Source organism: Nerophis ophidion, linkage group LG23 (assembly GCF_033978795.1).
Source record: "Nerophis ophidion isolate RoL-2023_Sa linkage group LG23, RoL_Noph_v1.0, whole genome shotgun sequence".
NCBI classification, from domain to species: Eukaryota; Metazoa; Chordata; class Actinopteri; order Syngnathiformes; family Syngnathidae; genus Nerophis; species Nerophis ophidion.
The window spans coordinates 3,306,170-3,334,159 of NC_084633.1; the positions used below are offsets into that span (position 1 = coordinate 3,306,170).

General features: G+C 38.6%; 2 protein-coding genes across 5 annotated transcripts in view; one reads left to right on the top strand and one right to left on the bottom strand.

Annotated features, from left to right (window-relative positions):
• Positions 1–27,990, top strand: part of baiap2l2a (BAR/IMD domain containing adaptor protein 2 like 2a) — a 70,273-nt gene that overhangs the window by 30,051 nt on the left and 12,232 nt on the right. Inside the window, exons 10-14 of one of the 2 annotated variants that reach the window (XM_061885109.1) lie at positions 1–34; positions 130–195; positions 7,166–7,334; positions 12,119–12,159; positions 16,871–16,990. The exon at positions 1–34 is cut by the window's left edge and continues 171 nt beyond it. In XM_061885109.1, the coding sequence (XP_061741093.1) occupies positions 1–34; positions 130–195; positions 7,166–7,334; positions 12,119–12,159; positions 16,871–16,952 (392 nt within the window). In that variant the 3' untranslated portion in view covers positions 16,953–16,990. Of the gene's footprint in view, positions 35–129; positions 196–7,165; positions 7,335–12,118; positions 12,160–16,870; positions 18,257–27,990 lie in introns of those variants that run through there. The other variant, XM_061885108.1, reaches the window with a different exon arrangement.
• pvalb6 (parvalbumin 6) overlaps positions 19,953–27,990 on the bottom strand; it is a 146,285-nt gene continuing 138,247 nt past the window's right edge. For all 3 annotated transcript variants that reach the window (XM_061885112.1, XM_061885111.1, XM_061885110.1), the window contains 4 exons: positions 27,465–27,530; positions 23,121–23,253; positions 22,944–23,053; positions 19,953–20,455 (listed from right to left, as the gene is read on the bottom strand). In XM_061885112.1, the coding sequence (XP_061741096.1) occupies positions 20,430–20,455; positions 22,944–23,053; positions 23,121–23,253; positions 27,465–27,525 (330 nt within the window). In that variant the 5' untranslated portion in view covers positions 27,526–27,530 and the 3' untranslated portion in view covers positions 19,953–20,429. The remainder of the gene's footprint in view (positions 20,456–22,943; positions 23,054–23,120; positions 23,254–27,464; positions 27,531–27,990) is intronic.

Genomic DNA, 27,990 nt, shown 5'->3' on the forward strand with positions numbered 1-27,990 from the left:
GGTTTTACGGCCGTGCCGCTGGGAAAAATTCACGGTGAGTAGAGGAACACATCTGGTTAGATCTCATTATAATTATGTGCAATGCATATTGTTATCATTAACTTTATATATATGTATCTTTTTTTTTAGGCAGGGATGGTTCCCGGCCTCCTATGTGGAAGAAGTAGATGACCTTCCTATGCCGGCTGACTCGGGGTAAACAAATATTTCAATCAATCAATCAATCATTGTTTGTTTATATAGCCCTAAATCACGAGTGTCTCAAAGGGCTGCACAAGCCACAACGACATCCTCGGTTCAGATCTCACATCAGGGCAAGGAACAACTCAACCCGATGGGACAATGAGAAACTTAGGAGAGGACCGCAGATGTGGGGACCCCACGCCCCATAGGGCGACCGGTGCAATGGACGTTGAGTGGATCTGGCATAATATTGTGAGAGTCCAGTCCATAGTGGATCTAACATATTAGTGAGAGTCCAGTCCATAGTTGGGCCAGCAGGAGACCATCCCGAGCGGAGGCAGGTCAGCAGCGCAGCGATGTCCCCAACCTATGCACAGGCGAGCGGTCTACCCCAGGTCCCGACTCTGGACAGCCAGCACTTCATCCCTACCGAGCCTGTCTCTCTCCCCCTCCCACAAATCACGAGTGTCTCAAAGGGCTGCACAAGCCACAACGACATCCTCGGTTCAGATCTCACATCAGGGCAAGAAAAAACTCAACCCAATGGGACAATGAGAAACCTTGGAGAGGACCACAGATGTGGGGTCTCCCCCCAAGGCAGAATAAACGGCATATTGGGACGGCGTGGCGCAGTGGGAGAGTGGCCGTGCGCAACCCGAGGGTCCCTGGTTCAAATCCCACCTAGTACCAACCTCGTCACGTCCGTTGTGTCCTGAGCAAGACACTTCACCCTTGCTCCTGATGGGTGCTGGTTGGCGCCTTGCATGGCAGCTCCCTCCTTCAGTGTGTGAATGTGTGTGTGAATGGGTAAATGTGGAAGTAGTGTCAAAGCGCTTTGAGTACCTTGAAGGTAGAAAAGCGCTATACAAGTACAACCCATTTATCATTTATATAAACTGGTCTAAAAGGGGGGTCTATTTAAATGCTCAAGTATACAAATGAGTTTTACGATGTGACTTAAATGCCTCTTATTTAAGAGCTCGAATTTAGGATCACTCCATCAGAGGCCACAATTTGAAAAACATAGCAAGGTATCTGTTTAGAATTCCTGCTATGTCCTTCTCATTAATGAGGATCTTTGTTCAATCATTTGGAGAGTGGAGTCTCAGATATGTCAGCTTTGATCTGTCAGTATTAATCCGTTACAAGCTGGATAAAACAACTGCTCGGACTGGCTGGTGGTGTTTGAAGATAATTAAGGGCATCAGTTACTCTCAGGGGACTAATAATGCTTGTGGTAAAGTTCTTGCATTGCGTGAAGAACCTCAGTACATTTCACTGAGTAGTTGATGAACATACTATGATGAATGATGAAACTCTTTGCCCACACCCGTGCTTACTTCTTAAAAAGTTATTTTCACATGCGGTAAGTGTGCCGCTTTCCCCAGGCTGTCTGACTGATTGGTTTTATTGGACCAATAATCGGGCCTGTGGTAATAACGGCGTGGACCATTTAAGATATTTGGGTGACCCAGTGCTGTGAGGGACGCCATGACGCACTTGTTCAGTCACAGTGGACACCTGTCACAGCTAAATACCCAGACTTTGGGTTTCAAGGCGATCAAGCAGAGGCTCAACTACCTACTTTTTAAGGAGTATGTTATGTAAAAACATCACAGCCAGTGCCGTAACTAGAATTTGACAAATACCCAGGTCTAAAATCAGTTGTCCAAGAGAAGCTAGGAAAGGCTGAAATCATGGGTATCCCAGTACCATGTAAGTAGTAATAACTTCCATTGAGGTGGAACTACCACGTGTTAAAGTATCTAACATCTTGGACAATCAGTATGATTTTGAAGAAGTCCACATTTTTTATTAAAATCCTGAAGTTTAGCCTATTAAACAACTTTTTCATCATTAAAACGTAGTTTAAAAACCATACCAACATTTCCACTGCGACTAGGATCTGAACCTAAGACCACAGAGCAACCAGGTATGGTGTTTGATAATTTTGTGTTCATATTGTAATCAGTAACAGAGCATGGAAATCAGTATGATTTTGTAGGAGTCTACATTTTTTATTTAAATGCTGAAGTTTATCGTATTAAACAACCTTTTTCATCATTAAAACATAGTTTAAAAACCATGCCAACATTTCTACCGCGACTAGGATTTAAACCCAAGACCACAGAGCAACCAGGGATGGTTTTTGAGTAATTTTGTGTTCAAATTCTAATCGGTAACAGAGCATGAAGTTGCCAGAAATATGTGATTGGCGTAAAATTTTATCTGAAGCGCCTTGTCGTTCAATAATTTACATTTTAATGTGCTTCTTCACGCAAAACAGGGCCTCGCCCCTCTGATCGAATTCTGCATTTAGGTACCTAACTGACACGGCAACGTTATTATTCCGACATGTTTCACAGCAATTTCATTAATTTTTTTTTATATCTATTTATTCATTTGATAGGGAAAATACAATACAGGTACATAATGCTGGCCCAACTATGGACTGGACTCTCACACTATTAACTCGATCCACTCAACGTCCATTGCACCAGTCGCCCAGGGGGTATGACTCCACATTTCCGGTCCCCTCCAAAGTTTTTTCTTGCCCTGATGTGGAATCTGAACCGAAGATGTCGTTGTGGCTTGTGCAGCCCTTTGAGACACTTGCGATTAAGAATGGATGGATGGATGGATGGATAATATATTGTGATATATCGTTATCGCAGGAGGCTGCACATATACTATGATATACATTTGAGGCCATATCGCCTGTCCCTACTCGTAACTTTAATATCGGACCTATAGTTTAAAAAAAAAACTTTTCTTACCTATTGGTACCTGTTTTGTGCGTTTGGGATCTGCATGAGTCTTGAGAATCGAACCATGGACGCGTGGTGATAAATAAATAAATAAATGGGTTGTGCTTTTCTACCTTCAAGGTATTTAATGCGCTTTGACACTACTTCCACATTTACCCATTCACACACACATTCACACACTGAAGGAGGGAGCTGCCATGCAAGGCGCTAACCAGTACCCATCAGGAGCAAGGGTGAAGTGTCTTGCTCAGGACACAACGGATGTGACGAGGTTGGTACTAGGTGGGGATTGAACCAGGGACCCTCGGGTTCAAGTCGGCCACTCTCCCACTGCCGCACGCCGGAGATATTAATAAAACAATCTTGCCTCCCTTCTTACTTCTTCTGAATTAGTCCTTAGGAATGTTCCCCATTGGGAACCTTTTTTCAGTATGTTGACATCAATTATCCATATATGGTTGATATTTATTTAAAGGCCTACTGAAATGAGATTTTCTTATTCAAACGGGGATAGCAGGTCCATTCTATGTGTCATACTTGATCATTTCGCGATATTGCCATATTTTTGCTGAAAGGATTTAGTAGAGAACAGCAACTTTTAGTCGCTAATAAAAAAGCTTTGCCTGTACCGGAAGTAGCAGACGATGTGCCCTTGACGTCACGGGTTGTAGGGCTCCTCACATCCTCACATTGTTTACAATCATAGCCACCAGCAGCAAGGGCGATTCGGACCGAGAAAGCGACGATTTCCCCATTGATTTGAGCGAGGATAAAAGATTCATGGATGAGGAAAGTTAGTTTGAAGCACTAGAAGAAAAAAAAAAGGGCGACGGCATTGGGAGCGATTCAGATGTTATTAGACACATTTACTAGGATAATTCTGGAAAATACCTTATCTGATTATTGTGTTACTAGTGTTTTAGTGAGATTATAAAGTCATACCTGAAAGTCGGAGGGGTTTGGTGACCGCCAGTGTCTCTGATGGAAACCATGGAGGAGCCAAGAAAGTCACAGCTGCCTATTTGACAGCTGCTGCAGGAAGAACGACACAAGCTCCGCCGATGTCTCCGGTAAGAGCCGACTTATTACCACAACTTTCTCACCAAAACCTGCCGGTCGACATGTGGTAGAGAAACATGTTCGCTTGACCGCTCTGTTCCATATTAAAGCTTCACAACAAACAAAGAAACACCGGCTGTGTTTTGGTTGCTAAAGGCAGCTGCAATACACCGCTTTCTACCAACAGCATTCCTCTTTATAGTCTCCATTATTAATTGAACAAATTGCAAAATATTCAGCAACACAGATGTCCAAAATAGCAATAATTAACATTTTATTCATGCACTTTCTCTTGCTACTTCAAAGCTTGAATGTTTGATTCATTCATTGTTGTTGTTTTATTTTAAAATGTATTATTAGCCTGTGGAAAAAGTTTATTTTGATATTTACCTCAGAAGGCTGCAAATACAAAAGAGGCATTCATTTTTTATTTAAATTTTACTTGATATGCCATTGATATTTTTTTATTATTATCATTATTATTTGAAATTCGATTTTGCATGTCGTTATAACGTTATATAAGCCTTGCTTGTTCTATATTCAATGCAAAACTTGTTTGGGTCCCTATTAAAAGGTTCATTTGTTCAAACTTGACCCGCGGATTTGTTCAGTTTCAAATTCTGGCCCGCTCTGTATTTGAGTTTGACACCACTGGTTTATATAATGAGTCATGATTGGTTAGGATTAGGGCAAAACATTAGGGACAGGCCAATCAGAGGAAGGGAAATCACAACAGACATCCCAAATGACGACAAGAGAGTCGGAGAAGAGAAGAGGGAATATTCTTATAAATTAAGAAAACTAGTGGACGATGGCAGAGGGATTCTCTTCCCTAGATGTAGATGACATTCATGAAACCCACAATACGTCTACTTGGCCACATTTAGACGAATGTATGTGTCTGGAAAGCACAATGTTTGCCACATTCCTTTTAGTTGTTTACCATGTAGGCCCAAATCAAAACTGCTGGGTTAGAGTGTCCGCCCTGAGATCGGTAGGTTGTGAGTTCAAACCCTGGGTCGAGTCATACCAAAGAGGATATACATGGGACCCATTACCTCCCTGCTTGGCACTCAGTATTAAAAGTTGGAATTGGGGGTTTAAGCACCAAAAATTAGTCCCGGGCACGGCCACCACTGCTGCTCACTGCTCCCCTCACCTCTCAGGGGGTGAACAAGGGGATGGGTCAAATGCAGAGGACAAATTTCACCACACCTGGTGTGTGTGTGACGATCATTGGTACTTAAACATTTAAGAACACACATGATTGTGACAGACGTGATGACTTTAGCTACAGTGTAGCCTGTCTAAATGCTAACTTTCATTTTCATTGGTGTTTTACAACAAGACAGTAGCTGACATTTTGTTAATTATTTCTGCTCTTTATATTTTGACATTGAATAGTTGAATCATTTTGAAACATAAACAATCTGACTGCAAGATGTTTGTTATTTCATGCTATAAAACTCACAAATGGCTATTCAGATGAAGGAAGTTAGCTAATGCCCCCATTGTCCCTCAACTTGGCTGGGGCCCCGTGGCCCCTGGATCCCCAGCTTATTTTCTAGTCTTAAAGGCCTACTGAAACCCACTACTACCCACCACGCAGTCTGATAGTTTATATATCAATGATGAAATATTAACATTGCAATACATGCCAATACGGCCATTTTAATTTACTAAATTGCAATTTTAAATTTCCCGCGAAGTGTCCTGTTGAAAACGTCGCGGAATGCTGACGTGTACGCGTGACGTCACGGACTGTTAGGAAATTTGAGCGCGGCGCACACACACAGCTAAAAGTCGTCTGCTTTAACCGCATAATTACACAGTATTTTGGACATCTGTGTTGCTGAATCTTTTGCAATTTGTTCAATTAATGGAGAAGTCAAAGTACAAAGATGGAGTTGGGAAGCTTTAGCCTTTTAGCCACACAAACACACGGTGCTTCCTTGTTTAAAATTCCCGGAGGTGAAACTTTACTATGGATCAGAGCGGTCAAGCGAACATGGATCCCGACCAAATGTCAACCAGCAGTTTTCGGTGAGAAAATTGTGGTAAAAAGTCGCCACTTACCAGAGATCAGCTGAACTTGCGCCGTCCATACAGCTGCCGTCGACTTCCATCAGACACTGGCGTCAACACACCCGTGGATACACCCTTCCGACTATCAGGTACTATTAATCCCACTAAAACACTAGCAACACAATAGAAAGATAAGGGATTTCCCAGAATTATCCTAGTAAATGTGACTAAAAGCATCTGAATCCGTCCCAATGCAATTGCGTTATTTATTTTAACTTTTTTTCTAGTCCGTCGCTATCAAAATCCTCAAACACAAATCTTTCATCCTCGCTGAAATTAATGGGGAAATTGTTGTTTTCTCGGTCCGAATATCTCTTTTTGTTGGAGGCTCCCATTAAAAACAATGTGAATATGTCAGGAGCCATCAACGGGTGACGTCATCGTCTGGGACTTCCGGTAGAGGCAAGGCTTTTCTATTAGCGACCAAAAGTTGCAAACTTTATTGTCGATGTTCTCTACTAAATCCTTTCAGCAAAAATATGGCAATATTGCGAAATGATCAAGTATGACACATAGAATGGACCAGCTATCTCCGTTTAGATAAGAAAATCTCATTTCCTTTAAGCTCTTTGTTTGTGCTCTGCCATGCACCTTATGCACAGACAGGTGTGTGCCTTTCCAAATCATGTCCAACCGGCTCAATTCACCACAATGGGACTCCATTAAGCTGTAGGAACATCTCAAGGATGGCTCACTTTTGAGCTTTTATGGCAAAGGCTGTGAATACTTATGTATGTTTGATTTCTTAGTTTTTTTATTTGTAACAAATTAGCAAAAAATTCTAAAGAAAAAAAATCTAATTTTTTCAGATTCTCATTCATGGGTATTGTATGTAGAATTTTGAGGACAAAATACCTGCATTCCATTTTGGAATAAGGCTGTAGCATATGGAAAAAAGTACTTATACTTTCCGGATGCACTGAATGTCCTCCCAGAGGAGTGGAAGCTGCCAAGTTTATTTGCAAAGGGAGGACCAATTCCTTTTTGCTTCTTCAATTTCCACTTCTCTCTGTGCAAGTCCAATATTGTAACGTTACTTCAGCTATTTATTCAACAATGTGTGCTTTCAGTAGTTCCACTCCCCGGGCAAGAAGCAGCGTGAGCAGCCGCACGGACACGTCAAGAAGCGCCGCCCCGCCTCCGCCGCCGCCTCCACCACCATCTCAGTCTTCAAATAAAAGCTCCGAGATGCAAACAGGCATGTCGGACAGGAGGCCAGAGGCTTATCCGGAAAAAAAGGTATCACAATCTGACAGCGTGTATTGATCAGTCTGCCTGAATCGATGGATTCTCTCTCTTTTTGCCGGCTTCACAAGCGGAATTATTGCAGTTTGCTTCAGGGCTTTCTCAGAAAAAGACCGTTTAAAGTCACTCATGACTTTAGTGATCAATGAATGTTGGATCGGTCTTCTAAAGTGTGACTTTTTTCCTAATTCTGTTGCAGTATTTTATTGTTTAACATCATATAATGTGAAGGTATTTATCTACACTAATAGTTATCACACACTGGCTATCCTAAAGTGAAGCCGTTATTTGTCTTTTTTTGACATTTTGACAAAGGAAGAAGACTTTTGTTGGATTTTGTTGCAATTCACCCTTCTGTCCAGCAGGGGAAATGTGACAAGGTGCTGTTCTCCATGTCGCCTCATCCCTCTTTCTGGTGGATGCAGGGTGGAAGCTCCAGCTGTTGACATTGTATGATTGAAGAACTGTGTGTGTGTTCTTGTATTTCTACCCTTCTTGAGACAACAACAAGGAAAAATGCCTTCCATATGAGGACCGGTGAACAAGTTAGGACCGTAAATCATGGTGCCAATACGGAAAACCATTGCATCTAATAAAAAATGTCTCCCTCTTTGGCCAAAATTAAGAAAATGTAAAATAAATACCTTTACCTTACCTTTAACTTACATTTACCTTACCGTTTTTTATATTTTCATAGTGTGTATATATTAATAATGCTGTAAATACAAATCTTTACATATCTGGAAAGGGTGTTCCTAAAAAGGTAGGCATTTTTCGGAGGTCTCAAGAAGGTAACAAATACAAGAATGTTGGTGTGTGTGTGTGTGTGTGTGTGTGTGTGTGTGTGTGTGTGTGTGTGTGTGTGTGTGTGTGTGTGTGTGTATTTCTGTCCTTCTTGAGACATCAACAAGGAAAAGTAACTTCCATATGGACCGAAATCATGGTCCCAATACAGAAAACCATTGCATCTAATAGAGAATGTCACATTTGCACCCCCTGGTGGTGAAATCTGTCCAAATTAGGCTGGTCCCGAAAAGGAGGGATTTTTCAAATTGACTGTGTTGGTTTTAAAACTGCTCCCCCTCTTATCAACATATGAAATAACAAGTGTTTCTAAAAAGTTGAAGTGCTCTCCTTCTGGCCAACATATGTAATAACAAGTGTGTGTAATGAATTGAAATGCGCCCCCTTTGGCCAAAATTAATAAAAAAATAATAAATTACGTAAAGTTTACTTTTTTTTATATTTGCATAGTATGTACATATTATTATTGTTGTAAATACCAATCTTTGTATATCGAGAAAGGGTGGTCCTAAAGGGGAAGGCATTTTTCGGAGGTCTCAATGAGGTAACAAATACAAGAATGTTGTGTGTGTGTGTGTGTGTGTGTGTGTGTGTGTGTGTGTGTGTTTTCTTGTATTTCTATCCTTCTTGAGACATCAACAAGGAAAAGTACCTTCCATATGAGGACCAGTGAACAAGTTAGGACCCAAATCATAGTCCCAATACGGAAAACCATTGCATGTAATAGCGAAAGTCTCATTTGTACCCTTGACGATGAAATTTATCGAAATTAGGGTGGTCCCAAAAAGGAGGGATTTTTGAAATTGACTGTCGGTTTTAAAAGTACTCCCCCTCTGGTCAACATATGAAATAACAAGTGTGTCTAAAAATGTGAAGTGTTCTCCTCTGGCCAACATATGAAATAACAAGTGTTTGTAAGGATTTGAAATGCACTCGCTTTGGTCAAAATTGATAGGAAATAAATATAAAAATATGTATATAGTGACATACTGTAATAACTTGAAATAAATAATGATTAAAAAACAATCACAAAAAAAAGTTCTAAATGCTTACTTTTTTATTGTCACGCCTGTAAACCAGTTTTATGTTTGATCATGTTTACGTTTTGTTTTTGGACTCGTTTCCCGTTTTGTTTGTTTCCATAGTTACGCATTAGTTTCCACCTGGTCTCCAAGTCACGCCCCTGCCCTCAGTCCCACACCTGTTTCTCATCATCATAGTCTATTTAAATAATTTGTTTTCTGTTCCTCGGCCTGGGAACTTTGCTTATGCTTACTGCTTGCTGCTCCAACCTTCATGCCATGCTTTTCGGTTTTGTCCACACCAAGTAAGTTTTTGTTTGTATTTATGCCTCTGTGCAAGTTTTCGGTTTGTTGTGTATCATTGATAGTATATTTTGTTTATTTGCAGATAGTCATGCCATTGTGCTGTTTTGTTTTAAGTTTAGTATAGATTATTATCCGCCACCAATCGCGCATTTTGTTTTGCTTTTTTGTATTTAGTGTATTAATAAATTAATCATGTACCTGAATTCACGCCTGGCTCGTTCCAAATTCCATCTGCATCGAAGAACAGGGTATCCGCGGATCCTTAAAAAGTCTTAAAAAGTCTTAAATTCATGTATCTAAAATTAAGGCCTTAAAAAGTATTACATTTATTAGAAATTCCTAAAATGGTCTTAAATTCAGTTCAGTACTCAATGGTCTTAAATTGTCCGGCCAGTTTTTTTTTTTTTTTTTTTTTCGGGGCACGTCTTTGAGTAAAAGTGAGTGATTTCAGCTCACTCATTTTTTTCTTTGTATCTCTCCAAGAGATACAAAGAAAAAATAAGTGAGCTGAAAAAAATAGAGGCAGAAATCATGAATGAGAACAGCCAGCAGAAGCTCAATCACCTCCGAAAACGAGGTGATTGTGCATGGTTTGCAGGGTCTGTCACTGTTTTTGAGCCTGGTGGGAGTGCATGAACATGGTGCGGAATGGGGGATGAAGTCAAAACCAAACTGTAGACTCCTTCAGTCAGAGGTGTCCAAACATTTTCCACAGGCGACGTTCACACTGCAAGGTCAGATGTCCAATTTGGATTTTCTTGTCAAATTTTATCTTTTTAGTGGTCGTTCACCCTCCCCCCCCCAAATAAGCGATTTCTAATGTGAATGCAATCTGACCCGCATGCGAGCATGATGTCATGACGTCACACGCACTGCAGTGTTTATGGAAGTAAACATGGCTTCTTCAGCTCGAGTCGGTCTCGGTACTGGCGCATTTGTGGCAATTTCAAGGATTTTGTGCCTTAAAGTCAACATTTTCTGAACTAAATTACTGCATGAAGAAGATTAAGATGGGAAAAGACAAGTATTTTGACACTGGCAGTTTTTCGGGACAATTTTCTTTGTCTGCTCGAAGAGCGTTTCTGTGCAGTCGGAAACGTTCACATGTGAATTTGTGAATTATATTTATATAGCGCTTTTCTCTAGTGACTCAAAGCACTTTACATAGTGAAACCCAATATCTAAGTTACATTTAAACCAGTGTGGGGGGCACTGGGAGGAGGTGGGTAAAGTGTCTTGCCCAAGGACACAACGGCAGCGACTAGGATGGCGTAAGTGGGAATCGAACGGCCACTCCACCAACCGAGCTATACCACATAAGTTCCTAAAACTTTTTATTTTCACCTTTTTCCTTCTCCGTTTTCAAGTATTTATTTTTTAACTGTCTATTATGAAGCTCATCGTTTTTTGACAACATTCTGGTCGGATAAATGCGACCTTAGCGCAGGAGCGTTCACATTGAGGACATATCAGAATCAGAATCAGAAATACTTTATTAATCCCCGAGGGGAAATTAAGATTGTCAGCACAATCACATTACAGGGAGCCAAACATTAAAGGGATACAGAACAGGCTCGCTGATGGGTCTGCCAACTTCCGGCGCCCCTTACAAAAAAAGGTGAGAAACTGGAAAACGCTAGGGATGGGGGCCCCTGGAGAGGTAGTCCAGACTGAGGCCAAGGGAAAAAAAATCTCATAGATATGGCACACATAAGCATGTGTGTAAGAGGGAAACACCAAAGGACATTAAAGACATTAAAAGAGCAGAGCTGATGCAACCAGCCATTTCTACATGCAGCTACAAAAGTAAAACAAACAAACAATAAATATATATATATGTATATGTATATATATACACAATACAGGCCAAAAGTTTGGACACACCTTTACATTTCAATATGTTTCCTTTATTTTCATAACTATTTACATTGTAGATTGTCACTGAAGGCATCAAAACTGACACCTGTGAAGTGAAAACCATTTCAGGTGACTACTTCTTGAAGCTCATCCAGAAAATTCCAAGGATGTGCAAAGCAGCAATCAGAGCAAAGGGTGGCTATTTTGAAGAAACTAGAATACAAAACATATTTTCAGTTATTTCACCTTTTTTTTGTTAAGTACATAACCCTACATGTGTTCATTCATAGTTTTGATGCCTTCGGTGACTATCAGCAATGTGAAAGTCATGAAAATAAAGGAAACACATTGAATGAGAAGGTGTGTCCAAACTTTTGGCCTGTATTGTATATCAAATTTATTTCTGCATACAAAAACGGCCTGGGTCGGATTTTAAAGATTTGGAATGGCGCTGTTCGGACTGACGTGAAAAAATTCGATCAGAGGTCACATATGTGCACAAAAATCGGAATTGACCTGCAGTGTGAACTAGGCCTGGAAAGAAAACAACAACATTGGCTTTGTGGTATTACTTTGTGTAGTACATTTTTATTTTCACATTGTGCCTTTTTGCTTGATTTTCTTCCATTTTTGCAATTTGTTTATTTCTTTTTATATCCATAATAATGCAAAAATGAAAGGAAACGCAAGGAGTAATGCCACTCAGGCAGCACTTTGGACAGCCCTGCCTTAACGAGTGCGTGTCTGTGTGACCCCACTATTGATACCCTTCTCATATTTCTTCTACAGCGACCCCAGGAACATGGCTCAAGACCCGAACTCTTTCCAAAGTAAGTCATAAACACTTTCCCGCAGTATTCTGCCATGAATATATCGCAAACATGTCACAATCTAAGTGGAAAATTGTTGCTTAGCCAACACTGAAACATTTTAACAGGTTTTGTGCTCCTGAAATAATATCTGGTATGCCCTTGGGACCCCACACACAATTCTGCCACCCTAAACCCACCCCATACGCACACACTTGGTGTGCTTACATGCACTAAAACACTTGCATTGGTTTAGTTGAGACCAGCTTTTTAAAACACATGTAAAAAGGTTTTTGAATTTTTAAACATATCTTGACTGATCTTCCTCAATAATGTGGTTTTGTTTTGAAAAAAAATCAATATTAAGTGGCCAAAACAGGAATGGAAATAAGGTCATCATTTAACTTGTCATTAGTATCAAAATAAGCCGAAATTTTTGAATGAAAAAAACTGCTGTTCTAAATGTGTCCACTAGGTGTCATAACAGCAATTGTTTGTGAATTAGTGAAGTGAATTATATTTATATAGTGCTTTTCTCTAGTGACTCAAAGCGCTTTACATAGTGAAACCCAATATCTAAGTTACATTTTTTCAAACCAGTGTTAGTGGCACTGGGAGCAGGCGGGTAAAGGGTCTTGCCCAAGGACACAAAGGCAGTGACTAGGTTGGCAGAAGCGGGGATCGAACCTTGAACCCTCAAGTTGCTGGCACGGCCACTCTACCAACCGAGTTATACCGCCCCTATCTGTCTTTGTAGATGATGCTACATATGTACAAAAAAATAAACCACATGATGTTAGTGCACCAGTCGAGGAAAACAATCAAACTACATAAATAACATACTGTAATTTGATTTTGATATCATTTTTTAATCTTAATAGATTGTAAATGAACACCAATGAGTTGACTAGTGAACATTGTCACATAATTTATTCAGAAAGTATAAATAACGACAAAGGTAGACAACTATTAACATGTGAGTGTACAAAACAACAACAACGACATTATGATTTGTACTTGTTGTATTTTTAAACAAAGAAAATCCGGCCCACTTGGGAGTAGATTTTTCTCTATGTGGCCCCCGATCTAAAATGAGTTTGACACCCTTGTTATAAATCAAGTTTACTTTACTTCAAAGTGGTGATTTATTTAGTTATTTATTTACAGACATAATTTCATATTACATATTTTTTTTCTTTTGGTAACATTGGAATCCATTCTGCAATCCTTAGAAGCATAGAGTTTATTGATAGGGACCTACAGTTGAAATAAACGTCATCATATAATATACAAAATACTGTACAATACAATTTATTCCAAAATCTACCCACCAATTACCCATTTATAATTTCTTACCAACCTACCAACCAGTTGACAGTTACAGAGTAGGAAGCTTTTAATCCACCAAATCAGTATCATTATATTATTATTAAACAAGTAAACAACACGACGAGAGAGCACAGCGCCATCTTGTTTTGAAAAAAAGAGGGCAACGTCAAAGAACACAAGGACATGAACGACCTAAAGGATCACAAAGCTGATGCAACCAGCTGCCACTTCATAGGGGCTATTTCTACATACAGTTACAAAAGTAAAACACAGCCAAAAACGCAATAACTAATACATGCATATGTTTGCATTATGCATCGACAAACAACAAAACATTTTTTTTTATTATTCTCAGTGCATCTCCTGGGAATAAAGTCTCCCCCTGTCTTTAAAAAATGGTGATTGAGGGGTTTTGAACACACCACTGTTATGTGCAGTGAGATGCACAAGTGAGACTTAAACTTAATTTCATCCAATGCTACCGTAAATAGATGTATTATATTTTTGACCTATTTTCATTATCTTTCTACCAATTTTTTTGACCAATTTTCACCCCATCCTTGTTCCAAAATGTCAGTGCTGTGTGTGAATGCTTTAAGGTTAACTTTGATGACCTTATGACGTCTGTGTTGAGTGGCGTGCTCTAAGTTTGGTTTGCCGCTATCCAAGTGGAACGAACCATTTTGCATTTTTGATAATCAATCAATCAATCAATGTTTACTTATATAGCCCTAAATCACTAGTGTCTCAAAGGGCTGCACAAACCACAACACGAACCACTACGACATCCTCGATAGGCCCACATAAGGGCAAGGAAAACTCACACCCAGTGGGACGTCGGTGACTATGAGAACCTTGGAGAGGAGGAAAGCAATGGATGTCGAGCCGGTCTAACATGATACTGTGAAAGTTTAATCCATAATGGATCCAACACAGTCGCGAGAGTCCAGTTAACAACACAAGGGATGTTGTAGTTTTATTTTTACATTTTTATTCATCGAATGTTCTGTAAATATTGTGATTTTTAATATTCTTTTTTAATCTACCACCTTTCTAAAGTGCTTTGAGCTAATTTTGCAACACTTTACCCTAGAGTCGTATAACTTGGTACGTGACAGCTGCTGACTGTTAGTGTGCTAATGTTAGCACGTTCACAGTGCTAAATTTTTTTGTCAAATTGTACACTTTCTTTTTCTAACTCCGCAGCGATACAACTTGCAGTCATATAACTTAGCATGTCCAACAAGCTAACTGTTAGCATGCTAACATGCTACCATAAAAGTGTGAGCTTTTAGAGCTAATTTTGCAACTGTTTACCCTACAATCATTCAACCTGTTATGTGACACTTTTTTCTCTGTTAGCACGCTAACTTAAGCATGCTAACTTTTTCCTCTAATTTTACACTTTTTTCTCTATTTGCACAGCCATACACCTTACAGCTGTGTTACTTAAAATGTGAGACGCGCTAGCTGTTAGCATGCTGTCGTTAGCACACATGCTAAATGTTAGCATGTTAATGTAAGCATGTAAACAGTTTTTTTTTGTACCGTTACACCTAAAAATCACACCATGTTAAAAGTACGGCGGCTTCCAGCGACCCCCGGCCAGATGTCCAGGGCACAGATATCAGGCACATCAAAATTTGTAGTTATTTTAAATTTTCCACCTTTCATTTTTTTTCACAATTTTTATTAATTTTTAACTGTATTTTATGTTTAAAATGTTCTATTTTTATTGTGATTTTTATTATTACTAGGGATGTCCGATATTATCGGGCTGCTGATATTATCGGCCGATAAATGCTTTTAAATGAAGTATCGGAAATTATCGGTATCGGTTTCAAAATGATCGGTATCAGTTTCTAAAAGTTAAATGTATGACTTTTTAAAACGCCGCTGTGTACACAAACGTAGGGAGGAGTACAGAGCGCCAATAAACCTTAAAGGCACTTCTTATGCGTGGCGGCCCAATCACATAATACCTATGGCTCTTCACACACACAAGTGAATGCAAAGCATACTTGGTCAACAGCCATTCAGGTCACACTGAGGGTGGCCGTATAAACAACTTTAACACTGTTACAAATATGCGCCACACTGTGAACCCACACCAAACAAGAATGACAAACACATTTCGGGACAACATAAACACAACAGAACAAACACCCAGAACCCCTTGCAGCTATAACTCTTCCGGGATGCTACAATATACACTCCCGCTACCCCCTAGCCCCCCACCCCAACCCCGCCCACCTCAACCTCCTCATGCTCTCTCAGGGAGAGCTTGTCCCAAATTCCAAGCTGCTGTTTTAAAGCATGTTCAAAAAAATGAATGCACTTTGTGACTTCAATAATAAATATGGCAGTGCCATGTTGGCAGTTTTTTCCATGACTTGAGTTGATTTATTTTAGAAAACCTTGTTACATTGTTTAATGCATCCAACGGGGCATCACAACAAAATTAGCCATAATAATGTGTTAATTCCACGACTGTATATATCGGTATCGGTTGATATTGGAATCGGTAATTAAGAGTTGGACAATATCGGAATATCGGATATCGGCAAAAAAGCCATTATTGGACATCTGTAATTATTACCATTATTTTAAACGTTTTACCTTTATGTTTTAATCCGTACAGCACTTGGGTGCAGTAGTGTGCTTTAAAATTGTGCTATACCGTATTTACTTGAATTGCCGCCGGGTCGCTAAGTAATTTAAAACCTCCTCTCACTCCTGCGCTTGCCAAAGGCGTGCGGTAGAAGTAAGCATGCGCTAATTATTTTAAAACCCCTTCTCACTCCGGCACTTACCAAAGGTATGCAGTAAAAATTTGAGTGTGATGTAAACTTGGACCTCAAATCCTACTGAATAGCTCTTAATCTTTTTCCCTTTATGCGATTTCAAATTACCGGTATTGAAATCAGCCTCCCCCATTTTTAAAATGATGACAGGGGAAGTGTCACTCGTGACGTCACAAGTTTGGCCAGGCAGTAATACTAAGCATGCACTAATTATTTTGGGAAGCGAGTTTGACCCGGCAGTAATTCAAGGCAGGTAATTCAAGGAAATACGGTATACATAAATCGACCTTGACAATGTAAATTTGATTACAACACCCACAATTTTTAACTTTCACGGCCATATTTATTTCATATCCACGACATCATTTTTTAAAAGTATTAATTACATGCATTTTCCACCGCGTGTCTTTAAACGGCAGAATTTTTTGCAAACTTTACAAAACTTTCCACATACCCCTTCCCCACTTGGGCGCCGCCAAACGTAAGCATTCCTGTATCTTCAGACACAGTTGATCCCATATTGATGGTGCATGAGCAGAATATGCAATGCAGTTATGCAATCACGCCTTAACTCCTCTTTTGTACTTTCTACTCTCAAGGGGCACCAACCCGTTTGCAACAGTGAAGTTGAAGCCCACATCCACCAACGACAGGTCGGAGCCTCGTCTGTATCGCAAATGACTGTAAACAGTCCAACAGGTTTGGGACTTCCAGCTAAGGTGAGGAAATTGAAACATAGAACACAGATTGGACTCTACATAAACAAACACGATATGTTTCAATCCATGAAGGTGTTTAAATGTTTGATTGTGCAAATTTCCAAAAAAGTGCAGTTCCCCTTTAACGTTTTTGGCCACTGTAACATTACACACAGTTTGAACAGTACCACTGTGTTTGAATATCCATCCATCCCTTTTCTACCGCTTATTCCCTTTGGGGTTTGCTGGGGGCGCTGGTGCCGATCGAAGCTACAATCGGGCGGAAAGCGGGGTACACCCTGGACAAGTCGCCACCTCATCGCAGGGCCAACACAGATAGACAGACAACATTCACACTCACATTCACACACTAGGGACCATTTCGTGTTGCCAATCAACCTATCCATAAAAAAAAATTAAACCTGTACTTTGATCAAGTGATTCTTTGGTGCACCACTAGATAAGGGGTCTGCAACCTTAGGACTTAGACTTTGACAAACTTTTTCCAATAAAGGAAAAATAGTACAGAGCCACAAAACCGAAGACAGCTTATAACTTTTAAAATGTTTTTTTTTTTTGTATTAATTTTACAATAAAACCAATAAATCATGTGAATTTTTTTTTTCTTCTCTTTTTCCCCCCACAAGTATTCATGGTTAGCTTACCCAAGGGTTTGCACACCGCAGAAGCTGAACTAAACACAGACTTCCAGTCTCTTTTACGTCTCTCCCTTGTGCCTCAGGACTCATCCTGTGCGCAGTTTCACGGCCTCACAGACAATTGGAAATTATAAAAATGCTAGCTTTTCTCAATTTGGGGTTAAAAAGAAAATCTGAGGGAGCTACAACAAGAAAGCCAACTAGCTGAGGGTTGCAGACCCTTGCAAAAGATGGAGCTTAGTTAAAAGGTAAATTTAAAGTACCACTGATAGTCACACATGCATTAGGTGTGGGGAAATTACCCTCTGCATTTGACCCATCCCCTTGTTCCGCCCCATGGGAGGTGAGGGGAGCAGTGAGCAGCAGCAGTGGTCACGCTCGGGAATCATTTTGGTGATTTAACCCCCAATTCCAACCCTTGATAATGAGTGCCAAGCAGGGAGATAATGAGTCATATTTTTATAGTTCTGGGTATGGTTCATGTACCACAGTTTGAGAACCACTGGTGATTAAAGTGTCCGCCCTGAGATCGGTAGGTTGTGAGTTCAAACCCCGGCCGAGTCATACCAAACACTATAAAAATGTGACCAATTACCTCACTGCTTGACACTTAGCATCAAGGGTTGGAATTGGGGGTTATATCACCAAAAATTATTTCCGCGCGCGGCCACCGCTGCTGCCCACTGCTCCCCTCACCTCCCAGGGGGTGATCAAGGGCAATGGGTCAAATGCAAATAATAATTTCACCACACCTAGTGTGTGTGTGTGTGTGTGTGTGTGTGTGTGTGTGTGTGTGTGTGTGTGTGTGTGTGTGTGTGTGTGTGTGTGTGTGACAATCATTGGCACTTTAACTTAACTTCTATATACAGTGGGGCGAAAAAGTATTTAGTCAGCCACCGGTTGTGCAAGTTCTCCCACTTAAAATGATGACAGAGGTCTGTAATTTTCATCATAGGTACACTTCAACTGTGAGAGACACAATGTGAAAAAAAATCCAGGAATTCACATGGTAAGAATTTTAAATAATTTATTTGTAAATGATGGTGGAAAATGAGTATTTGGTCAACCATTCAAAGCTCTCACTGATGGAAGGAGGTTTTGGCTCAAAATCTCACGACACATGGCCCCATTCATTCTTTCCTTAACACGGATCAATCGTCCTGTCCCCTTAGCAGAAAAACAGCCCCAAAGCATGATGTTTCCACCCCCATGCTTCACAGTAGGTGTGGTGTTCTTGGGATGCAACTCAGTATTCTTCTTCCACAAACACGACGAGTTGAGTTTATACCAAAAAGTTCTATTTTGGTTTCATCTGACCACATGGCATTTTCCAGATCCTCTGCTGTATCATCCATGTATCCATTTTAGTATACTATTGATCCGTGTTAAGGAAAGAAAGAATGGGGCCATGTATCGTGAGATTTTGAGCCAAAACCTCCTTCCATCAGTGAGAGCTTTGAATGGTTGACCAAATACTTATTTTCCACCATAATTTACAAATAAATTCTTCAAAATTCCTACAATGTGAATTCCTGGATTTTTTTTCACAATCTGTCTCCCACAGTTGAAGTGTACCTATGATGAAAGTTACAGACCTCTGTCATCATTTTAAGTGGGAGAACTTGCACAATCGGTGGCTGACTAAATACTTTTTTGCCCCACTGTACAACAGTGCATGTTTTCATGGTCTTTTTAACCGCTCGTCCTAATTATGGTCTTGTAATAAAAGGTATCATTGTATTTATGTTGCCAATAGTCTGTGTGCTCGATGCCAAGTTCTTTGTATGTGTTTCTGTATAACATGTTTAATGGAGTTATTAAAAAAAATACATGATTTTTTTTTTTTTCCAAGTGGAACCCCTAAAGTTATTATGGTTGTACATACAATGGAATCCATTAAATGAAATGCTGTAATAAATGCTGTTTATTGAAATATAATTCTAACATGAATGTGTTATATAATTTTGCCTTGTTTTGTTTTCAATTGACGTGAATCAAACAGCGCTTTTGTCCATGTTTGGACTCTGGGTTTATTTGCTCAGGCAGTAAATTGGCCTACAAAACACAATCCCACATTGCCTGTTCGGGTCTTCCGCCGGGGATACTTAACCTAAATTGAACCTCAGTATGAATCCAATTGTGCTAATGGCTTCAAAGTATGTTTCTGTTGAATTAGCCCAGCACCGCTGCTAAATTTGATTTTATTATGGCTTTGTTTTCATGCACTGCAGCGCTTTGTGCATCAAGGTATATGGTATTGGTTTGGGTGGAAACACGAGCAGAAAGTATAACGTATCCATCAAAGAAGCAAACAGAAGAGTCAGTTATCGTCCAGGCGTTCTTATCTCCATTTAATTTCTTTATATTCACAGCTTGACCGCTTTCTTCTCATGGCGTGATAGTAACACATCTCATTACTGGGTGGATGGCTGTATAGATGGATGGAGTGGTGACGGAGAGGGAGAAAGCACTCGAGAAGAGGGAGAAAAGATAAATAAGGGGATGAAGCACGGAGGGAAATTAGGTTATCTCTCTTATAATCGCTACTTTGCTTTGAAATGCAAGGTCTAGTGTGTTCCTGCAGGCGGGTTTTTACCTCTATACATAAGCGGAAACAAGAACAGTTTGTATAAAAAGGAGAACATGAGATGAATGTACGTATGGTCGGGGGGCATTTTTAAGTGTTTGTGTGTGTGTCTACTGTATTTGCATTCATGCATGTGTGTGTGTGTTGGGGTGGGGTGGGGGTCAGGATGCCGGGATGATCAGGAGGTGGTCTGTGAGTCAGTCTTCAATGGCGACTACTCTTTCACAAGGGCGGTGAACTCTGGAAAAGAGGAGGGGGTAAAAAGTTGTCTTTAACACGCATCAACAGTTTCAAAGTAGCCTCTGAAGTAGCATTTTTTTAAAGGAAAATATGAAAAATGCTCACGTTCGAACTGACATCGCTAGAAGTTCAACAAATCATGCAATACCTCAGTCCAAAAATTCAAAGGATTATTTTTTTCAATCTATTTATGTATTTGATTTTTTTTTGTATTTGTATTTAAAGTCATTTATTAATTTATATGTTTTATTAAATTTTTCTTGTATTTTTATTTGTTTATGCATTTGTTTTTATTATTTAAGGGCAAACCATATTGTTGATCGTGGTGCCCCTATCTGCTGAACGGATTTAATTTACACAGGAAAAGTGTGGGATACTTCTCTTGTTGCCTTGTTTGTGTTAAACTTTATTTTTTATTTAGATTTTTAACTCTTCTTTAGCCTCGCTCATGGGTTTTAAACAAAAAAAAAAATAAGATGAACCACATATTTTCATATAAAGGTTGAGATATTGTTTTAGGATTTATAATGGTGGATTTATTCTTAGCCTTGCATAGCTTTCAGGTGAGAAATGCACAGTAGGGTTGTACGGTATACAGGTTTTAGTATAGTACCGCGATACTAATGAATCATATTCGGTACTATACCGCCTATGAAAAGTACCGGTCCATTTAAAAAATATATATATATTAGGTTTATAAACTAAGGAAATATGTCCCTAGACACTTAAGTACTTTGAATATGACCAATGTATGATCCTCTAACTCAGGGGTCCCCAAACTAAGTTATTTAATTTTATTTTTTATTGTTTTTAAATCTTTCCTTTCTAATCAATTTTGCTCTTGTTACTCTCGGTGTCTCCTAGTCGGTCAGGCAAATCATATTGTCAAAAATGCATTTTCTCATCATTCAGTCAATTAGTAAATTATAAAAACAGTACCACTTTTTATATTTTCCTTTGTTTTGTTTTTTTTGTAGCCACATGGTGGTTAACGTTTTGGAGACTTGTGTATGTGTGTGCATGTTAATAAATATTATATATATATATATATATATATATATATATACAGGAAATACAGTATACACATATATACATGCATATATATATATATATATATATATATATATATGTGTATATATATATGTATGTATGTATGTGTATATATATGCATATATATACATGTTTGTATATATATGTTTATAAGTGTATACTGTATGTGTATAAGCATGTGTATATTTGTATATATGCACATTTGTATGCATTTACCCACACATGTTTACATATATATATATATATATATATATATATATATATATATATGTTTATAAGTGTATACTGTATGTGTATAAGCATGTGTATATTTGTATATATGCACATTTGTATGCATTTACCCACACATGTTTACATATATATATATATATATATATATATATATATATATATATATATATATATATATATATATATATGTTTATAAGTGTATACTGTATGTGTATAAGCATGTGTATATTTGTATATATGCACATTTGTATGCATTTACCCACACATGTTTACATTTATATATATATATATATATATATATATATATATTTATTTCTATATATATATGTATATATATATTTATAAGTGTATACTGTATGTGTATAAGCATGTGTATATTTGTATATATGCACATATGTATGCATTTACCCACACATGTTTACATTTATATATATATATATATATATATATATATGTATGTGTGTGTACTTACACACACATATACATGCAAATGTATGCATATATGTGTATATACTTGTATGTATATATACATACATGTATATGCATGTATACTTATATGTGTATGTATGTATGTATGTATACATACGTGTGTGTGTGTGTATGTACATATTATATTATTATAATGGATCAATTATATTAATACCAGTAATTAATATAATTGATATTAAGAGTATGTAAAAGCATTACTCCTACATTGTATATTACTATGACGATCGCCTTAAAGTTTTGAAATCAATCAGATATATCAAGCCGCTAAAATGCGCCAAATATGGACAAGAATGGAGAGTGTTTTGCATTTTTCTCATCATGCATAATAATGGATTTAAATGGGTGTAATTTTTACATTTTTATGGTGCTTGGATGTTTTTTTATAACCCCCCACAAAGTTCAGTCAGCAGGTCCGTGTGCGCTGACTTTTTGTGTTGGTTGAATTTATTTATTTTTGTGCCCTGACTTAGGAAGGTTGTTTGGATTTTCCAATGTAAGTGAATACAATGCTCACTTTGTTCTCAAAGCTCAATCCATGGTCACTGACCTGATTTACTCACTATACCCGTTAGCTGGCAGTAGGTTACCAGACATTTAAAATGATTTGTAAACACAGAAAGGTCGAATTACCTATTAAATTCATCACCGCCAAACCGAAGATGTCGGTTGACCTGATTTACAGCATTTTTCATCATATTTTGTGTTGAGTGGCATTTACCGTCAATTCCAATCTTTCCGTCCCCATCCTTGTCGGCCGCATTTAAAAATGTTTTGGTTTCCTTATCCGTCAGGTCCCTGCCATCTTTGGCAAACCCCTTCAGGACAAATCTAGGCAGAAAAAGACATGCAGGTTACGGTGGTGTTACGCCATTTGTGGCAAACATGCTTCTCTTACTTGAGCTCCTCTTCCTCTATGTAGCCACTGTTGTCAGCGTCCATCACCGTGAACACCTTCTTCACATCCTCAGAAGACTTTTTCGTCAGGCCGATCATCTCAAAAAACTTCTTATAGTCGAAAGAGTCGGCCGCTAACAAGCACAACGTACAAACGCAAAGATGCACAGAAGGAACTGGTTACTCTAATTGCAGTACATTAGTCACCACCATGGCTGCGTTAAAGGCCTACTGAAATTAGATTTTCTTATTTAAACAGGGATAGCAGGTCCATTCTATGTGTCATACGTGATCATTTCACGATATTGCCCTATTTTTGCTGAAAGGATTTAGTAGAGAACATCCACGATAAAGTTCACTACCCTTGGTCGCTAACAAAAAAGTCCTGCCTTTACCGGAAGTCGCAGAAGATGACGTCACATATTGATGGCTCCTCATATATTCACATTGTTTTAATGGGAGCCTCCAACAAAAACAGCTATTCGGACCGAGAAAACAACAATTTCCCCATTAATTTGCGCGAGGATGAAAGATTCGTGTTTGAGGATATTGATAGCAACGGACTAGAAAAAAAAAAAAAACGCGATTGCATTGGGACGGATTCAGATATTTTTAGACACATTTACTAGGATAATTCTGGGAAATCCTTTATCTTTCTATTGTGTTGCTAGTGTTTTAGTGAGTTTAACAGTACCTGATAGTCGGGGTGTGTGTCCACGGGTGTCTTGACGCCAGTGTCTCAGGGAAGTCGACGGCAGCTTTATGGACGGCACAAGCTCAGCTGATCTCCGGTAAGAAGCAAGTTTTTACCACAATTTTCTCACCGAAACCTGCTCGTTGACATTCGGTCGGGATCCATGTTCGCTGTGATCCATAGTAAAGTTTCACCTCTGGGAATTTTAAACAAGGAATCACCGTGTGTTTGTGTGGCTAAAGGCTAAAGCTTCCCAAGTCCATCTTTCTACTTTGACTTCTTCAATATTACTTAAACAAATTGCAAAAGATTCAGCAACACAGATCGCCAAAATACTGTGTAGTTATGCCGTTAAAGCAGACGACTTTTAGCTGTGTGTGTGTGCAGCCCTCATATTTCCTAACAGCCCGTGATGTCATCATTACGTGATGTTTTCAAGAAGAAACTCCCGGGAAATTTAAAATTGCAATTTAGTAAACTAAACCGGCCGTATTGGCATGTGTTGCAATGTTAATATTTCATCATTGATATATAAACTATCAGACTGGGTAGTAGTGGGTTTCAGTAGGCCTTTGACAGTATTATCACCACTTGTTGTGTATAGCTGGGGTGTCCAAAGTGCGGCCCAAGCTGAGAAAACATCAGTAAAAATGTAAGAAAAACAGCTCCAAATCGAAATGTAATTAAAAAAGCTGAAATGTTCTAACTACAATAATAAAAATATAGATATTTATTATATACAGTACATAATACTAGGCTGACCCTATTCCTCGAATCCCAAAAAGAGGACACATAAATGCGTGCCAAGGCGGGCAGCATGCCAAGACCGGGACTAGGTGAAAATTTGCCAATGATGAAGTGAATTATATTTATATAGCGCTTTTCTCTAGTGACCCAAAGAGCTTTACATAGTGAAACCCAATATCTAAGTTACATTTAAACCAGTGTGGGTGGCACTGGGAGTAGGTGGGTAAAGTGTCTTGCCCAAGGACACAACGGCAGTGACTAGGTTGAAGTGGGAATCAAACCTGGAACCCTCAAGTTGCTGGCACGACTGCTCTACCAACCGAACTATACCGCCCCGGTCTGATACTCGAACTTGCTTTATAAAGAATATATTTATTTAAATAAAGCATTTTTTGTCCTCTGTTGACATCAGTATTGGCGCGAGGAATTTTGTGAATGGGGTCCAACAGTAAATTTTTGGGGTCCCACTTTTTTTGTCAGCGTTTTGAAAAAATTAAAATAAATGTATGCATTATCTTGTTCAAACTTACATTCTATATTGTGTTTTGGAAAAAGGTTGTCATAAACGTTACTTAATTCATTAAAATAAATGATATAAAAAGAAGATACATTTGTATACATATGTAAATATATTCAGTTATGAACATTAATTCACTTTCTTCTTTCCTTCATGGATCTGAACTTTACCGCTGCTGGTAGTTTTTTCTATGTTTTTATTTAATAAGTTGTAGGTGTATTTATTTCAGTATAAAAGTGTAAAAAGTGTTTTGATTCGGTCATGAAATGATGATAATGGTGTGCCAGGGCTTACATACATTTTATATTTAACGCTTAAAACTCTGGAATCTACATGAACTTCAGATCTATTCCTCATTTCAAAATGTTTTATTAGTTCTTTTATGTTGTTTTTTTGTTTGTTTGTTTTCCGCCCTTTTTTGTCAAACAAAACTATGTTTTTAATGGCAAACACAAAAAATATGCAACATCTTCCACCAAAAATATTTTTCATTGTGGAATATTTGATGTGACGTAATCGGAATCTTGGATAGGTCAATAATTCATAATAACATTAATTTCGATTCAATATTATGTTTCGAGCAATGACAGTTTGAAATATAAAAAAAGCAGCTTTGTTTTATTAGTCAACATTGCAACTGTTTCTAAATTACATTTCACCTTTAAGCTTTTTGTTATTTTTTGGAATATTTTAATAGTATTTTTAGAATGTGCCGTGGGCCTTTAAAACATTAGCTGTGGGCCGCAAATGGCCTCCGGGGTACACTTTTGACACCGCTGCTATAGATAATAAAAAATTAAATCTGATAAATCTATCGATAAAAAGCAGAGCCTAGCGACGCATGCACGCTTATCACAACTCTTGCTCTCTCTGTCCCTCCATCACGAATGATGCTGCGTTTTGTTTTTAACCTGTTCTTAACTCTGAACGTACATTGAAAATACACGCAACCTTAACTCAAAATGCCGGACATTTGAGGCATTTAAGAAACTCCGCCCGGACAGTCCTGCAAAAGAGGACATGTCGGGGGAAAAGAGGACGTATGGTCAGTCTTAATAATACACATCATGTTTTGCATTCAACAAGTAGTTTTCATAACACGAGGAGAGACACTGAAAAGGTGTCTCACTGTAGTATATTCGTCCAGAGCGTTTCTGCTTGAAATCATTTTTCATTCCATCACTCCAAACAACATTTTTAAGTTTTACAATATAACTAAAACTATTCATGCTTACTAAACCATCCCATGTGTGACGCCTGTAGGCATGTTGTCATGCGTGCTATTGTATTGTAGCACATTTACAAGTGTCTGTGTTGGTATTATTATCTACCAATGGCATTATCTTTTTTATTTTTTCATTTTCTTAAATTCACCAATACGTCACAGTGGAGTTATGAAGTCTGTTTAGCTCGGGAGTGTCAAAGTAAATGATGTATGGCCCCCAGGATGATATTTGATTAGTTTTAGACGCGGCCCGCAGGCCACAGCCGCCTTTTGCTGTCTTGCACACACCAATACTCCATCAGTGTTGGCGCTAGGAATTTTCAAATTGGGGTCCAAGGGACCCCATCAAGTCATAAACATGGGGTCCCACAGTAAATTTTCGGGATCCAACTTTATTGTAACCGTTTTGAAAACAAATGATAAATGTATGCATTGTCCTGTTATATCTCACATTCTATATTGTGTTTTGGAAAAAGGTTGTCATAAACGTTACTGAATTCATTTAGAAAAATAATACTAAGGGAAAACACATTTTTTTTTGCATATGTTAATTTATTCATTCATTTTCTTCTTTCCTTTATGGATCTAAACATTACCGCTGCAGGTGTTTTTTTCTATATTTTTATTGTAATATTTTCAAAATGTGTTTCTTCTATTTTGGGCCAAAGACAAAGAAAACAACCTGAAGTAGTCTTTATTTTTTTTAGTTTTAATGCCATGATTTTAATAGTCCCGCCCGTTTGTACGCAGATTTTCCTCGAATCGTCCCCTGAGCTAAAATGAGTTTGACACCCCCGGTTTAGCTGATTAGAGAGCTAGCTTTCACAGCTAGTGGGTCCATGACGATGACTTCTGTTTTGTTTGATCAGCCGTTTTACTGCCGTATTACAGGCACCGTTTGGAAACGTTTAAGGTATGTACATAAACATTTTGCAAAATTGTTCGTACCGGTATAAATCTATGGCATATAGTCCGGTGCGGTTAATATATGTAAAAATATTTTTCTTCCAAAATTTGGTGGGTGTGGCTTAAATATAGCCCGGAAAATACGGTAACACTCTTCACGTCTTTTGAATAGCATGACCACAGCCAAAAATAATCTATTTCTTCATGTACTCAAGCACATTGTTTTCTACGGCAAAATTCCAACATGCTGTTTTACCTGCGAATGCATCTAGTGCTTTCTTGATGTCGTCAGCGTTAAGGATGCTGTTCATCGCCATCTTGGCTGTTGGAAACAAGAAAAAGAACAGGATGTGAGAGGAGAGGGCAGCCAGGCAGAAATGAAGGTCACTCGGGCACATGAGGAGAACGTTGCTCTACAGCGGGGGTCAGCAACCCGCGGCTCTAGAGCCGCATGCGGCTCTTTAGTGCCGCCCTAGTGGCTGCCTGGAGCTCTTTCAGAGATTGTGAATATGGAAAAAGATGAAGAAAAAAATATATTTTTTGTTTTAATATATTTTCTGTAGGAAAAAAAAACATGACACACACCCTCCTAATTGTTAGAAATCCCACTGTTTACATTAACCATGCTTCACCGATGAGATTATTTGGCAAGTAGTGTTTTGTCCAACTAATTTTAGCGATCCTTAAACTCATCGTAGTTTGTTTTCATGTACATCTTTCTCCAATGCCAACGTGTTTTGGCCACTCCTTCTTTGTCTCATTTTGTTCATCAAACGTTTTAT